Genomic DNA, 15,442 nt, shown 5'->3' with positions numbered 1-15,442 from the left:
TTGAGATTTGATAGTGTTGGAAGCCCCCACCCATAATCACCCCATAAATCTCCATTGCCAGGAAATATAATGGAAAATTAAAGGAAAACAAGCCAAAAATAGGGTAGCAATGAAGGCAGCCAGTAGGCAACGACGATGGCGGGAACGGCGAAGCGGCCATGGATGGCAAAGAAGGGCTGTCGTAAGCAGGCGATAACAGAGGTGGCAGCGACGCGCAGCGAGGACAGCAACGAAAGCGAAAAAGGAAACAAAGCAAAAAAGCCAAGGCAGCGGCGACACAAGAGAGAAACAGATCCCAGACACTGATCAAAACTATATTACAAAACAGATCCCAGAAACCAGAAATCACAGGAGTGCCCCTCCATGCGACACAGAGCGCCCCGAAAAAGTCTCGGAGCGCTTGCGCGCGGAGCGCTCCCCGACTAACCTTTGCAGGTAGCGCTCCTCAACTAGTAATTTCGTTCTTTCCACGTCTCCTGAACTTTTGGATCAGATTTATTTCCGTTATTCTTTAATGTAAAGGGGTTAAGCTCCGTTCAAAAAAAATTCCACATCGATGTCACACAACCCATAATTAACAAACTATTTCAACTTCCACAAATTATTCGTACTGCATTTGCCTTCCATCATTCCTGCCACAACAACAGTTAGCTCTGGCCTCAAACAGAGGCCCAAGTCCAAGTTAACATCCTTATTTCGTCCAAATGACTCCTTTTTTCGCCGAGAAGTAAATAAGAGTTAATATAACTAGTAAAACAAATCTAAGATCCAATTACAACGCAAAGATGCTGCATCTGGACAGTGACCTAATTTTGCTGCATAAGCTCTCCTCCTAACCCTACAAATGCCCCTGCTCATCTCATGTTGCCTTCTCTCAGGACATCGATCATATCATATAATTTCTTGTCCGCCCCAGATCGTATCTGCAGTAGCAAAGCAGCAGTCAACATCAAGCTGACTCAAGAAAGCGCTAGGGAGAAAAATTTCAAGCAATCACATATTAACGATCCCGACCTTTGTGTGGAGAAACATGGCGGCATCAACAGTTCCCTCTGCGTATATTGAACGGCCACACACATTGTGCTGGAACTCAAATGACACTCTGCAATAATAACAGGGGCAATTGTTATGTACCGGAAGACCAAAGCTGCTGTGTACTAGGTAGGGTTGTAGGGAGGTAGGGGAAGGGCTCTCCCCTGAAGGCAAGACAGAAAAACTATTCTTCCAATTGCTTGCTTTTCATCACAAGGGGCCATCTCTTCCTATAGAGGGCTAAACGACCCAGGAAAGCATACCCTACCTAGTACACAGCAGCTTTGGTCTTCCGGTACATAACAATTGCTTAAGGCCCGAGATAAAGAGATATTCCCAATTTAAAGGATAAACTACCTAACCGGGAGAATGGGGATCTTATCCCTTGACTGGGAGCTGCCAGGGTGGGGCCATGTACTTCCGTACATAATAGTGATTACTTCAGTTCATCGAACTAGACAAGTCCCCAAAGTCAAAACATATTCGCATCTTCTGAAAGAGAACTCACGTTTCATCAGGCGAAGTGAGATGGTAATTGTGAAATGCATGCCCTCCAAGATGTTCTTCCGGGACACCAACAATGGCAAGCTGCTCTTCGGGGTCCCTAACCAAGTTTACCTACACAACAACATCAAACCAGTGTGAGAAAACCATACAAAACAGCATATCTTTCTCCACATAAGCTCAGATGGCTCATGGCTGTGCTGCATTAGAAACAAAAGACCCAAGTATGCTTATGAACAACCGCATTCAAGACTACTGGATAAAACTACAATTCATATACTGTCCAAATCAAACTAAGATACTTTCAGGTTTGCCAATTGGAACTCAATGTGACATGGCTTAAATCAAACTAAGATACTTTCAGGCAAATTGGAACTTAATTTTTCGAGAAAACGCAAAAGAGCTTGCGTTTCATTGTATTGAAAAGAAGAGGGTTTAATAGTTACAATCCTCCCAGGAGGCGGTTACAGCTCGGGATGATAGTCAATGGGCGTCCCAGGTTTGCGGGATGATGGCTCTCAGCCCTAACGCGCCAGCGGCGGCCTCTTCCTTGATCTTTGCGAGCAGGTCGGCAACCAGGGGCGGCCATGGTTGAAGACGCAGTCATTGCGGTGCTTCCAAAGCATCCAAGGGACTAGCAGGACCGCAGAAGCCAGGCCTTTGCGCATGGGCTTGGGCGCGAGCTGCCTTGCGGATTGCCACCAGTCATTGAGAGATGGCTCTCGATCAGGCGTGGGGCATGGGACTCGGAGCCAACTGAACACCTCGTGCCAGGCCTGCCAGGCGAAGGGGCAGGCAAGGAGGAGGTGGTTCATAGTCTCGGACGCCTGGTCGCAAAGTGGGCAGCGCGCGAGGTGCGGCAGGCCGCGGCGGGCAAGGCGGTCAGCGGTCCAGCAGCGATCCAGGTGAGCTAGCCAGTGGAAGAACCTGACACGCGGTGGCGCCAAGCACTTGCAGGTGAGCTTCCACGCGTCACAGGTGATGGAGCCGTGGAATGTGGCGAGGTAGGCAGATCTGGCGGAGTAGGTGCCGTTCGTGCTCCACTTCCAGGTTAGGCGGTCTGGCTCCGCGGAGTGGTGTGCTCGATCTTGTGCCATAGCTGCAGGTACTGCCCAATCTCCTGTACTCCCACGACGCCCTGGATATCTTGCGCCCACCGGATGGCAAGGAGGCCGTCCGCCACGGTTCGGAGCTTACGGCGACGTTTGGGGATGCACGCGTAAAGGTGAGGTGCAATCTCGCGGACGGAGCGCCCATCAATCCACCGGTCCTCCCAAAAAAGGGCATGTGTGCCGTTCCCAACCGACATGGTGGTAGAGGCGAAAAAGAATGCACGCTCGTCGTCACTGAACTACAGGTCCAGCCCGACCCAAGCCCTGCCTTGGTCAGTGCGGCTGAACCACAGCCACCGTGTGCGGAGCGCGAGGCCTGTGCGCGCCAGATCGCGGACGCCCAGCCCGCCAAGAGAGATCGGCCTGGCGACGTGCTGCCAGTTGATGTGACAATTGCCGCCGTTAGCCTCCGCGCGCCCAGCCCAGAGAAAGCCTCGCTGGACCTCCTCAAGTGCCTTCAGGGTCTTCTTAGGGGAGGCAAGCACGAGCAGCTGATGGATAGGGATCGCTGCCAGGATCGCCTTGACAAACGTGAGGCGGCTCGCCTTGTTCATGAGGTGCGCCTTCCAGCAGGGTAGCATGCCAACGGCCTTGTCGACGACGGGCTGGAGTTGGGCAGCAATGGGTCGCCGCAGCGTGAGCGAGATGCCGAAGTATGTGATCGGCATCGCGACAATGGGGCATCCCAACAGGTCGAGGGCCGGCGCCTCGGATCAAGGTGGCGGAGCTCTTCGAGAAGTTGACGTGAAGGCCGGAGGCGCGCCCAAAGAGCTGCAGAATGCTCCTCACGGCGGATGTGTCGCCCATCATGGGGTGACAAAACAGGACCACATCGTCCGCGTACAGCGAGACAGATGGGATCGTGCGTCGGGGGTGGAGCTGTTGCAGGATGCGCAACTCGGTGGCGCGACGTAGCAGGCGGCCTAGTGTGTCCACCGCGAGAACGAAGAGCTGGGGCGACATGGGGTCACCTTGCCGTAGTCCTTGGCGGTGCCAAATGGGCGGGCCTGGTTCGCCGTTCAAGACCACCTTGGTGCTGGTCGACGAAAGCAGGATCGCTAGCCAGCCCAGGAATCTGGCACCAAACCAATATTGGCGCAGGACGTCGAAGAGGAACGACCAGCTGATCGAGTCGAAGGCACGAGTCAGGTCCAGCTTCAGCAAAAAGCGCGGCGCGCCTAGCTGGTGTAGCAGGTGCACAGACTGTCGTACGAGGACGAAGTTGTCATGCAAGCTTCTTCCCAGGATGAACGCATTTTGGCTCGTGCTGACGAGAGCGTTAAGCTTGGGCGCAAGGCGGAGCGAGAGGACCTTGGCAAAGATCTTGGCGACAAGGTGGATGAGGCTTATGGGCCTGTAGTCGCCGAGGCCTCTGGCGTCCGCGCGTTTCGGGAGCAGCATGAGGAGCGCCTAGTTGAGGCAGCTGAATCCACACCCTCGCAGCTTGTAAAGCTGCTGGAAGACAGCAATGAAATCATGTTGGACTATGGGCCAACATGCGCAAAGAAACTCGGCGGTGAATCTGTCGGGACCAGGGGCCTTGCGCGCGAGCAGGTGCATAACAGCGTTCCATATCTCCTCGGCGTCAAAGGGGGCCTCAAGGTCGTCCAAGTTGACTGGCGTGATCAGTGCCTCAAGCTCCAGAGCGCACTCGCGGGGTGGCGCAAAGCCCAGGAGTCCGTCGAAGTATGCATGCGTCGCGGCGGCCATGTCGCATGGGTCCGTGACCGCATGCCCGCCGACCACAAGGTTGTGGATCCTGCTCTTTTGTCGTCGATACGTGCATTGTCGGTGGAAGAAGGACGTGTTGGCCTCCCCGTCCTTGAGCGAGGCGAGGCGGGAGCGCTGCCGGGCAATAGTTCGCTCGATCGCGGCGAAGCCGAGATAGGAGGCCTTGATTTGCCGGCGCAGCCAGTCCTCGTGGGGAGACAAGACTCTGTGATCCTGCGCGGTGTCGAACTTGAGGAGCTCCCGAGAGATCGCAAGCTTTAGGCGCACATTTCCCACCGTTTTGGCGCTCCAGCTTGTGAGCCCACGCGAGGTTGCTTGCATGCGCAGCATGAGGCGGCGGAAGGGGTCGGCGTCGCTCACGGATTGCCAAGCTGCCTCCACGGCGTCATAGAACCCGTCTATGCGCATCCAGAAGTCCTCGAAGCGGAAGCGGCGATGAGCCGCGGCACCGGCGAGCAGTCAAGCAGCAAGGGATTGTGGTCGGAGACCGAGGCGAGGCAACGGAGGTGGCATTCACCATGCAACTCCTCCCACTCGGCGGTGCAAAGGACACGGTCAAGGTGGACCAGTGTCGGGGGTGACTGCTCGTTTGACCACGTGTAGCGGCGACCGTTGAGGTAAACCTCCTTGAGCGCCAAGTCGTTGAGGGTGCGCCGGAAGCGACCCATCATGCTTCGGTTTAAATTCCTGTTGTTCTTATCTTCGTCGCGATATATGAGGTTGAAATCCCCACAAATCATCCAAGGCCCGGAGAAATCCATGCGTATGTCGCGGAGCTCCTGCAGGAAGGCGATCTTGGCCTCGTCCCGCTGCGGTCCGTAGACCACGGTGATCCACCACGGTGTGCGAGCGCCGGAGGGAGTGGAAACACGGGCGGTCAAGGCGTTGGCGGTGAATAGGGGTCGGTGATGACTATCTCCCTACTCTTCCAGGCCAACAGGATGCCGCCACGGGTTCCTTGCGCGGGCAGGTACACGTAGTCATCGAATTCCGAGCCGAGGGCTTCAAGGACAGTCGACGAGCAGATCAAAGCCATCTTAGTTTCTTGCAAACAGACGAGGGATGCGTTGGCGGTTACAAAGCGACCTGACAGCAGTATGACCGTGCGCACGCGTTGAGGCCACGCATGCTCCATATCAGGATTTTGGGGCTGTGCTCCATGGGGACGAGGTCGACGAGGGGCGCGAGGGCGCAGCTAGGCCTCGATCGGGCTGCCCGCGATCACCGTGGTGATTGGCGTGACGGCAGGATTGGCAGGGAGCTCGCGATCCACCAAAGTGACGATGGCCGATAGGACCGACAGGGGGATGGGCGCTGCAAAGAGGCCGTCGTACGCCTTCATCTCAGCGGTTGTGATCCTCTGGTTGACACCAATGACACCGAGGGTGCACAGAATGTGGACTTGGGCGCGGCGCTCGGCCGTGGGGGGGCAACAGACTTGTGAGCTGCGGTCGAGGCCGATCGCCCGCGGCGTGGGGAGAAGTTGGGCGGGCATCTCCGAGGCCGCTTGCCAGGGGTCGGGAGGGCAGCATCGATCCGCTTGGTAGCCGCAGCGAGGAAGTCGCCAAGGGTCCATGTCGTCATGGCGGCCGCACGGGGGCGGGACCGGCGCATCGTGATGGGAGGCGAGGCGAAGCGCGTGGCCGGGCTTGGAGTAGCAGGGCACGCCGCGTGGGCGGCGTCATCTACGAGCGCGCCATGTTGGGCCTCATGCCCCACCTCGACAGGCTGGTTCGCATGCTGGGCTGTGGGGGGCTGGGCCGCGAGGGGGCCCGAGGCGGGGTCCTTGATCAGCACGCCATAGGCGGAGTCCTCCAGAAGGGCTTGGTCGCGGGCGGCATGCAGGGTGGGCTCCAGCGGGGGGATCTCTCCGTGGATCGGTCAGCAGGTGACGCGGGGCGGGCAGGAGGGGGCAGAGGCGGGGCCCTGCTTTGCCCCGAGAGCGGATCAGGCACGGGGACCGAGGCCTGTGACTCTGGGACCTCGTTGTCCAACGATAGGCGGTCCGTGGAGTCATCCCGATCCACATGCGCGCTGGGATTGGCCACTTCTGGCGCAGCCGCAGCATGGGCGAGGTCATCCACGCAGCACGATGGGGCCGGCCTGGCTGGCGTTGTAGTGTTGAGGCGCACAGCCAAAGAGCCAGAGCCAGCAGGCGTCATGACGCGCGTGTCGGGGCACGCGGGGAGGCCACACGGCGGGGAAGTCGTAGGGGCGCAGTTTTGGCAGTATTGGACACTCTTGTCGCCTTCCGGCGCTTTCCGCCCCGCTTTCCCCTTTTGGAAAAGCGACGAGGGCGGCTTTGCCCGTTGGCAGTAGGCCAGGGGTCCATGGTACGGCTTCCAGGGCGCCTCGACAACGGCGCCGCATCGACCGTACGGCGACGGGAGGCAGCCCAGCCATCATCAACAGTGACACCATCAGCCCGGCGGGCGGGAACGAGGGAGCTCCAGCCAGTGCAGTCGACGGCTATGCCATCGGCGCGGCCACCGTGGTAGCCGGAGGTCCGTCGTCGCTTGCGGCTGCGGCTCGCGTCGTGCCCGCGTCCAGCATCCCCATCGTGCTCACCCGGTGCGGCGTCAGTCGCGGCCGTGTCGGGCAGGGGGGCGCAGCCACTTGGCCAGCCGGAGCGTTGACGATCGAGATAGACACGGGGTAGACGAGGGTGCGGATGGTAGGCGGGCCATGGTCGCGGGCGAGGACAGACTCCACGATCTCGAGGGTGGCCGCCCGGCGGATCGAAGCCGGGTCGCGGGTGCGCGCCGTCAACCGGAAGGTGGCTAGATCAACGCGGGAGCGCGTGCTCGGGTGGAGCCGCTCAATCCAGCAGCTGCTGCCGAGGTGTTCTACCGTGGACAGGTGCCAAGCCTGCGCAGGGATGCCGCGGAGCTCCAGCTGGACGTTGAGGTCAAGGGAGTCGACGACGGCATGCGCAAGCTTGCTCCAAGGGTGGATCGACTGGGTGAACCCGGGCCCGTTGATGAAGTGGTCGCCGGCAAGGCGGTCCATGAGCTCGCGGGTGGAGAGGATGACGAGGAAATCCTCGGGGTGGTGCGCGTGGATGGTGAAGTCGCTGGGCTGGAGGCGGAGGGAGGAGTACAAAACCTCCTCGACATCCCCAGGAGCGACCACCGGTCCGGTGCCGGTGATTGAAACGACCATCCCACGGCGAAGAACCACCTCGGCCTCCTCCATCTCCACAAAATGTGACAGGATGACGCGTACCGGGTCGACAGGTGGGGCGGAAGGCGCTGGTGGGGTTGGCGAGTTGCAGCGCGGCGCTCCGGCGCCGGCACGGAGGGGGCAGCCTGTGTTTTTAAGGCGGTAAGGCGAGGCGAGGCGCTGGGGGGCGCCTCACTGCCTAAGTGGTAAGGCATAAGGCGAGGCGACGCCTTGGACACATACATATATAATAGATGGCAGCCAATTAGGAGATTTAACTACTAGCATTGACATCATAAATTGTACATACATATATAACAGATGGCAGCCATTTAGGAAATTTAACAACTAACATTAACATAATTAGTTGTTGCCAAATCATAGGCCTCAAATCATCTTCTGTATATGACAGAAAGGCGCCTTTGAACTTCAGCTTCATCCTTCTCATCAATATATCGCTCCATAGCTTTAAACTTTCTAGTGTTTAAGGATTTGCGCATCTCTATCCTAATCTCCGTAGATGCCTTGGGACACATATCTGCATCACTACAACCCCCAGAAAGGTGTTGCTTCAGCCTTCTCACTCCAGCATGGACTATCTTGCCACACAATGTACACTGGAGTAAATCTTTCCTCTCTAAATCTGGCCAAAACCCATACTTCCAAACTGGATCATCTGATGTAGCTCTTCTCCTAGGATCCATCAGAGCAGGGACACCTCGCTGCTGCAGCAACATTGAGAAAAGACCCAATCAACCGTCAAAGAGAGAAGAGCCAAATCACTAGAGCAAGCAGACAAGCATGGGGAAGGAGAGAATCGATGGTGGGGTTGCTGCCTTGTGGATGGAGAAGCAGATTTGGGAGCAAACAGATGTAGAGGAGCAGGCAAGCAGCCAAGCACATCTACAGATCTACCTACAATGCAGGAAGAAACAGAGTACTAGGAGGGGTAGAAGAAAATTCAGAGGAGGCCGGGGTAGAAGTGAGATGAGAATGGGAGCCACACCTTGCTATTGCGCCAGAGTTGGAGGGAGAGCTAAGCCCGGCGAGGAGGGGCACAGATCGGAGCTATAGAGGAAGGAGCCGCCGCCAAAGGTCAGAGAGGAGAGAAGGAAACCCTATCGGGTGGATTGGACGATTGGTTCAATCCTCTCTGTCCCGCCCTTCGCCTTATACCTGTTCGCACTCGTGCGCGAGCCCAAAATTTCCAGCGAAAGCTTCCCGCATGGGCCACTCTTTCCCGCCTGGAAGCAGCCCATGGCGTCCGATCTGGCCCAAGGCGCCGCCCTACGCGCCTAGGCGGACGATTCAGACGCCCTAGAATCTAAAGCGGACGCTTTACGACGATGTGTAAGGCAGGTTCGACGCCTTGCCACCGGAGGGCGCCCCGACGCTAAGGCATCGCCTAAGCGACACTTCACAAACGCCTTAAAAACAGAGGGGGGCAGCCACAACAGCGAGGGCAGCGCGCAGAACACCCTTGTGGTACTTCCTGCAGTCACGCGAGCCATGGCCGGGGTAGAGGCAGCGACGGCAGCGGATGTCGTTGGGGCAGTCGCGCACAGGGTGGCCCGGGTCGAGGCAGCGGAAGCAGAGGCCGGCAGTCGCTCTGGGGACGGGCTGCGACTGCCCTGCGGCTGGGAGCTCAGGCGGCGGCGCGCCACGCGCCACGACGTCGATTCCTGCGGCGCGGGAGCTGGAAGCCGTCCGCATCCACCACCGGGGCGCCATGGACGCGGTGGACCTCGGAACGGGGTCCCAAGCGGGACGCGGCAGGGGCGCGCCGGGAGGGCGCGAACGGTCCGCGCGTCACGGCAACGTGGCCGCGGCGGGAGGCGGGCTCGGCGGGAGAAGGGGGGTCCGAGCCATGTCACTGTAGGACCGCGTCGAGGCTTCACTGTCGGAGTCCATTCAGCGTCGCGGGCTCACGAAGCCGAGGTCGAGGTCGCCGGAGCTGCCACTCGGGGGCGCCATGGCAGGGGAGAGGGGGCGGGGAGGGAGGGCTACCTGGGTGCTCGCCAGCGGCGGGGTTAGTTGGAGGTGCTGCGCTAGGCTAGGAGGAGCACGGGAGCAGGGCACAGGAGCCAAATTGGAACTTAATGTGACATGAAGTCTAAATAAAGCACCAAACTCCTTAGGAGGTTAACAGGTTGTTGTTCAATATGATAATCTATGACTGAAATTTGCATTACGTGGTGTGTAAAGTTCCAACTGGGACACTGGGACAGGTAACTGGTAAACTAGATCAAATGCCCAAGTAGATGACTTTTGAAATGGCACTTGAGATGCATACATAAATCTTAACTATTTTATAGATCATAAATGGCAACCCTTCAAAACTAATCATAAATCAATAAAGTCAGAGATAAGATTTCTTGAAAAGGAGTGCAGGATGATGGTTTGCTGAATTTGAAAAGTTCTCTTAAGTTCTTGAAGGTACCTCGTCTAAGTCGAATGAGACACCCAACTTCTGAAAGCAAGAGATTACAGCTTTGGCAGTGCCAGAAACATCCAATTTTGTCGCTTGATGAGACTCCATTACCTATGGAAGTGTGTTAGTTTGATATTTAAAAAAGGGTCATTGGTGTCAGCACTGATACGAAACAAAAAATGATGTAATTAGGCATTCAGAAGAAAGAACAGCAGTATTCATATATGGAGGCAAATAAGAAAATCTCTAATCATCTGAGTTACACTTGCTGGCTGAACAATATTAAACCACCACACAGGACATTTGGACTAAATGAAAAGTATCATATTCTCTAATTCATACAAGTATGTTACTTATATATTAGCACAACGCCCTGCGTCGCTACGGAATAAAAAAAATAACACGCATGTTTAAGAACATTATGTTATTGGTTGGGCCAGATCAGACCACAGATAATTATTAGTTCTCATCCCAACTCTTTGTGCCAAATCCAGTGATGGTCCAAAGATGAATGGACCGCCATCACCTATTCACGTCTTTATAAGAGTTGCTTGTGCCAAATTGGACCACAGATAAGTATTAGTTCTCATTCCAACTTTTTGTGCCAAATCCAACAGGTGATGGTCCAATGATGAACGGACCGACATCATCGAATCACATATTCACAAGAGTAATGATTTGTGCCACTTTTGGAACAAACGATTGGATTGGATATCTTTATTCATACAAGCTGGTAAAATCTATGTGAATGACATTAAGAACATATGTAGAGGCGATGGAAGCATAATAAAAAAGTAGAAACAGCATAACTGACAGAGCACTTTGGTCATTTAAATAAACGACAGCAAAGCTGTGTGATGTCCATTATTTTATTCCTAGCAGAGAAGAATAGTTGTGATGTATGTGTCTGGGATGTGATGGTGGGCAGTGGCATTAGTCCTGCATGCTCACATGTTCAGTTCAACTTGCATCAGAGTTTTAAACACAAGAGAACCTATCACAGAACCCACAGGTCTTTCAAAACTCGTGCATATAAATAATATAGATAAGTGGTTCAAAATTTAATAAAAATTTGAAGAACAGTTCTGAAGTTGTGTCTGTGTGCATTTGCATCTCGCAGGCTTGCAATCCTGTCCCCGTCAATGTTAATAACCCTTTTAGATGAAGCAAGAACGGATAAGATAGTAGGTATACATACCCAAGGTGTTTCAACTTACAATGGCGACATATTTACCATGCGTCAGAAGATAAATTTGTTAACATACTGGATATAAACTGTTTCCAATTAATAAAAGATACGCCTGCTCCTAGCTCCGAATTTCCAGTGACAATCCAGTAGCTACTTTCCCTCCTTATTACTGTGGCATGTCAGCTGATCAGCTGCTGTCTTATTAGAATAGCTTTTCATATATATTCCACCACATTGGCTTGTAGATATTTTACTAGTTGCTACGTCAAGTTAACATCTCTGCACCATCTCACGACTCCTTAATAATGTAACTAAGGATAACTCTGCATATCATGACAAGTACTGAGCCCATAATGAACACAACCCATGGAAATCAAGGACGACACCAAAAATTTGTTAAAACAGAGAATACAGAACGAAATCATGATTTTTTATTGTGAAGATTAATGGATACCTCTAGTTTGTAACCTGCAAATGCACCAGGGAATTTCTCTGCCATGATTTCCATGGCAGCAAGGAAAGCAACAACCTAATAAGAAGTTACAGTGTCAATAAGGGAACGATCAATGCATTGACCAGGTCATGAAAATAATTATACCTGCTTCCCCATTTGTGGAGATATCACAGCATAAACATTCGCATCCTGCACAGTTTTGTTCAACAGTTGCCTATTTCCACCAGTTGTGCCCATTACAAATGGCAAGCCAAGTTTGCAGTAAAGTTCAGCATTGGCTGCAAGCCAAGTCATGATCAATAGCAGCAAAAACATGGAGCAAATAATGTACAAACAAAGAACATCCAAGCAATGGGCAGAATTGCAGACAAATTGCTTGCCTAACCATGAATAAATAATCCCTCAATATTCAAAAAGAATCCCTCAGTTCGTAAATAGACGGGTTTTTAGATACGGGCATGGTCTCTAATAGGCAACTTTGACCATCACTGCTCGTAAATAGACACCGTTTTAGACATCACAAGGGATTAAGTATATGAATTCACAATAGTACAATGGAATATAAACTATTGTCTACAGTGTTATATTTGTATCTAAAGGAAAAAACACTCAGTTGTCCAGTAGAAATTACTAATATGCTTACCATTAACAGCATCAGGCACTGTGTAGTCAACAACTATCATATCTGGGTAGTCCTTAGCAATGGAACGGAGAATACGTTCACTTTCAGATGGATCATGAATATGAATATCTCTGTCACAGATGTTGAGCTTTCCATCAGGAACCTCTATTGCACTGAATGACACCGGAACTAACTGAAGACCAGCAGACACAGCTGCTTCAGCAACAGACTTCCCCATTTTCCCGGTGCAGCTGTTCACCTATAAATATAAGTGCACTGGGTCAAATATAATATATGCTTTCTCCTGCCATGTGTATCGTATTAGCAATTCAACTTTGCTTTACTGAAATGCTGGAAGTAATTGGGAGATGATGAATGGATAAACTCAATAATGCCAGAGCTTAGAGTCAGTAGAGAAGATTTTAATCAAGGAAGAGAATTTCAGTAAGCAGACATAATTTAGAATATTGAATATGAAAAGTTGAAAGCAACAACAAAAGTTAAAACAGCAACCACAAGATCTTAATGCAATCCATTGACCATAGTAATTGAACGTCGACCAGGTCATGCTTCTGTTTCGTGGTTTCACTTGTCCATCTTTACATAGAGCTATACTATGAAATTAGTTAATGGGATGTTATTTCTATACTATACTTCCTCCGTTCCTAATTACTTTAGGCCTCCTTTGGTTCATAGGATAGGAATAGGAAAAAAATAGGAAATGAGATGACATGTATCTCAACTCCTATAGGGAAAGAGATGTCACTTGATTCATAGGAGAGGAACTTTTTCAATGGGTCTAGGCTAATGTTTTTTTTTTCCTTTGAAATGTGAAGGATTTGTTCCTATCCTACATAGGAATAGGAATCCGTTCCTACAAACCAAAGGGCTCCAAAGGGATTTTTCCTACAAAATTCATCTAAACCAAAGGAGGCCTTAAGTTCTAGCTTTGTCTTAAGTCAAACTTCTTTAAGTTTGAACAACTATATGGAAAAATATGCTGACATTTACAAAATCATATATATATAGTACGAAAATAGTTCATGGCTAATCTAATGAAATTATTTTGGTGTTGTAAGTGTTAATGTAGTTTTCTATAAACTTGATCTAACTTAAAAAATGTTGACTTAGGACAAACTAGAACTTCAACCAATTTGGAATGAAGGTAGTACATAGCAGACAACTTCAGTGAAGTGGCTAGCCCCTAAAGACATGTTCCATGTATGAATAGTTCTTCAGGCTCTTGTTTGCAAAGTAATATCTGAGAAGGCAGGGGCTGACCAGCTTTATCGAGCTTGCCTTTTAATAGTTCCACGAGAGACCTGGCAGAGAGACTACACTTTCATGGGCTCAAAATGGAAGTCCAATTCTATAACTGGAACCCACCAAGCCTTGATTCTGGTTTTCCTTTTTTTTGCAGCTAAAACACTGGTCTCTTCTGCTTTCAATAACTGTACCACTAATTGAATATCAGGTATCCACTCAGTGTTGTTATCCTGGAGTACCTATGGAACTCTGACCACACCTTATAACTTCGGTTAAATTTGCTAAAGCGACTGTTGCAGAATGAATACAACGGTGATCATGCCCATTTCAAAATAGAATATAACAGGTGCGGTGTCACATAAGCAAACAATCACAAGTCCAACATACATAGCAATCAATAGACGCAAGTTTAATAATTTTAAAAGAACAAAGTTCTTGATGAATTCAAGATTTCAAGCGGGCAGATCCTATCCTTCTCCATCGGAGCACTAAAAGTGTTTGCAATGTCACTCTGCACAGGAATAAATGAACGGTATGGTTCACAATTAGTCCATGTCAGCTCATTGCCAACATCGCGTCAAAATGTATGATGCTGTATGCCCAAACCGTGAGGCTCACGTTAGTCGGGTTTGCATATCGCCATACCCATATGCTAAACAATCGATTTTATTTTTATTTTATGGATTCACTAAGTAAGTATACCAAACTGAAACAGTCCTGCAACCACCAACGCATATATTGATTTAAAACTGAAGCAACAAAAGATATCCAAATACACAGTGCCACATGAACCTAAATAACAATAAAATTAAACAGTGATGAATACGGCTTAAATCTCAAATCCGCAATCGTACCAGTATCGGGAAAGAGAGCTTGCGAGGCGCCGCGGGGGAGCTCTCGCGGCTCTGGGTGGCAACGGCGTTAGTGACCGAAAGCATCGCCACTGGCAACCGCCGCCTTGGCGTCGCGGTCCGGATTGGAGCGCAGAATTGCTGGTGCTGGCGGACCGAATGCCGCTGCGACGCGACGGCGGCGGGGTGAACAGCGAAGGCAGCGGAGAGCATCTCCGTGCGTTTCGGGAGAAGGTGGTCGGAGGAGGGCGGGGGAGGGGGAGGGGGGAAGAGCGTGGTGCGCGGCGGCTGGGCTGTGCTGCGCCGCTGAGCTTTCGTCTAGGGTTTTAGCCTTTCGGGGTCAGGGTGGAATGGGCGCTTGCGTTTGGGTCCGTTGTATGTTTTTCTTTTCTTTTTTTCTTTTTGTGAGTGTGAGTAATAAAACGGACCGTTGGTTCATAAATTTGGAGGAAAAGAAGTCCCTGAATTTAAAAAACGGCTTTGCTAAATCTTATGTGCCTGAAAATTTCGCTTGTGGCGGTCGATTCTTGACAAGACCGAAAACGACAACGTGGCGAGCACTAGCGAGGAGCGTCGACTCTGGCGAGGCCGAACCGGGTCCTCGCCGAAGACGGGGACAACACAGCGAGTTGCAGCTTCTTCGAGGCAGAGGCAAGAAGAGGGTTGACTAGTGTGGGTCGGAGATGCAGGGTCATCATCTACACTGAAGAAGGGAGATGCTTAGAGGGATGTTCAGGAAGGTGAAGGGGGAGGGGGAGAGCATGACTCAAGACCCCATGCTTTACAACTGGAGAGAGAAAATACCACATACCCCTAGCAAATAAGTATGGCTCAAGACCCTAATGGGTCCACGTCCTTTATTTTAATATGGCATCTCATTTGTGTATGTCGCTTATCCTTCTTTCCATCCTCACTAATGGCGCCTCAATGCTCACACAATCATAATCCATTTGAATGTGGTCTATCCTAAGGCGTCACTCTCTTTTTCGGCATAAGATGGGAAATCTGCTTTTTTTTCTATGAGGTTTTTGCCGAGGCGTGCATGTGTGGTTATCGATGGTTTCTTTCGACTCCAACCTAGCTTGCTA

At 51.7% G+C, this 15,442-nt stretch overlaps 1 protein-coding gene across 1 annotated transcript; it reads right to left on the bottom strand.

Moving 5' to 3' along the window:
* Positions 1-571: 571 nt before the first annotated feature.
* On the bottom strand, positions 572-14,647 carry LOC119325448 (probable 4-hydroxy-tetrahydrodipicolinate reductase 1, chloroplastic). The gene is made up of 8 exons (XM_037599194.1): positions 14,358-14,647; positions 12,259-12,496; positions 11,760-11,893; positions 11,616-11,690; positions 9,982-10,083; positions 1,541-1,650; positions 1,015-1,102; positions 572-923 (listed from the first exon to the last, which is right to left on the bottom strand). The coding sequence occupies exons 1-8, from the start codon at positions 14,565-14,567 to the stop codon at positions 855-857; spliced, it is 1,026 nt and encodes a 341-aa protein (XP_037455091.1). The 5' UTR covers positions 14,568-14,647; the 3' UTR covers positions 572-854.
* Positions 14,648-15,442: the final 795 nt, after the last annotated feature.

This window comes from Triticum dicoccoides, chromosome 1B (assembly GCF_002162155.2).
Source record: "Triticum dicoccoides isolate Atlit2015 ecotype Zavitan chromosome 1B, WEW_v2.0, whole genome shotgun sequence".
NCBI classification, from domain to species: Eukaryota; Viridiplantae; Streptophyta; class Magnoliopsida; order Poales; family Poaceae; genus Triticum; species Triticum dicoccoides.
Note: the sequence above shows the minus strand (reverse complement) of the source record. Positions and strands in the feature narration are given on the sequence as shown.

What these genes read in the sequence shown, in the direction of transcription:
- LOC119325448 (XM_037599194.1), bottom strand. Translation starts at nt 14,567, where the DNA reads ATGCTCTCCGCTGCCTTCGCTGTTCACCCCGCCGCCGTCGCGTCGCAG. An exon ending in TCTCATTCGACTTAGACGAG is followed by an intron (nt 1,651 to 9,981) that starts GTACCTTCAAGA and finishes GTTGTTGTGTAG; the next exon opens with GTAAACTTGGTTAGGGACCC. An exon ending in CCATGTTTCTCCACACAAAG is followed by an intron (nt 924 to 1,014) that starts GTCGGGATCGTT and finishes TTGCTACTGCAG; the next exon opens with ATACGATCTGGGGCGGACAA.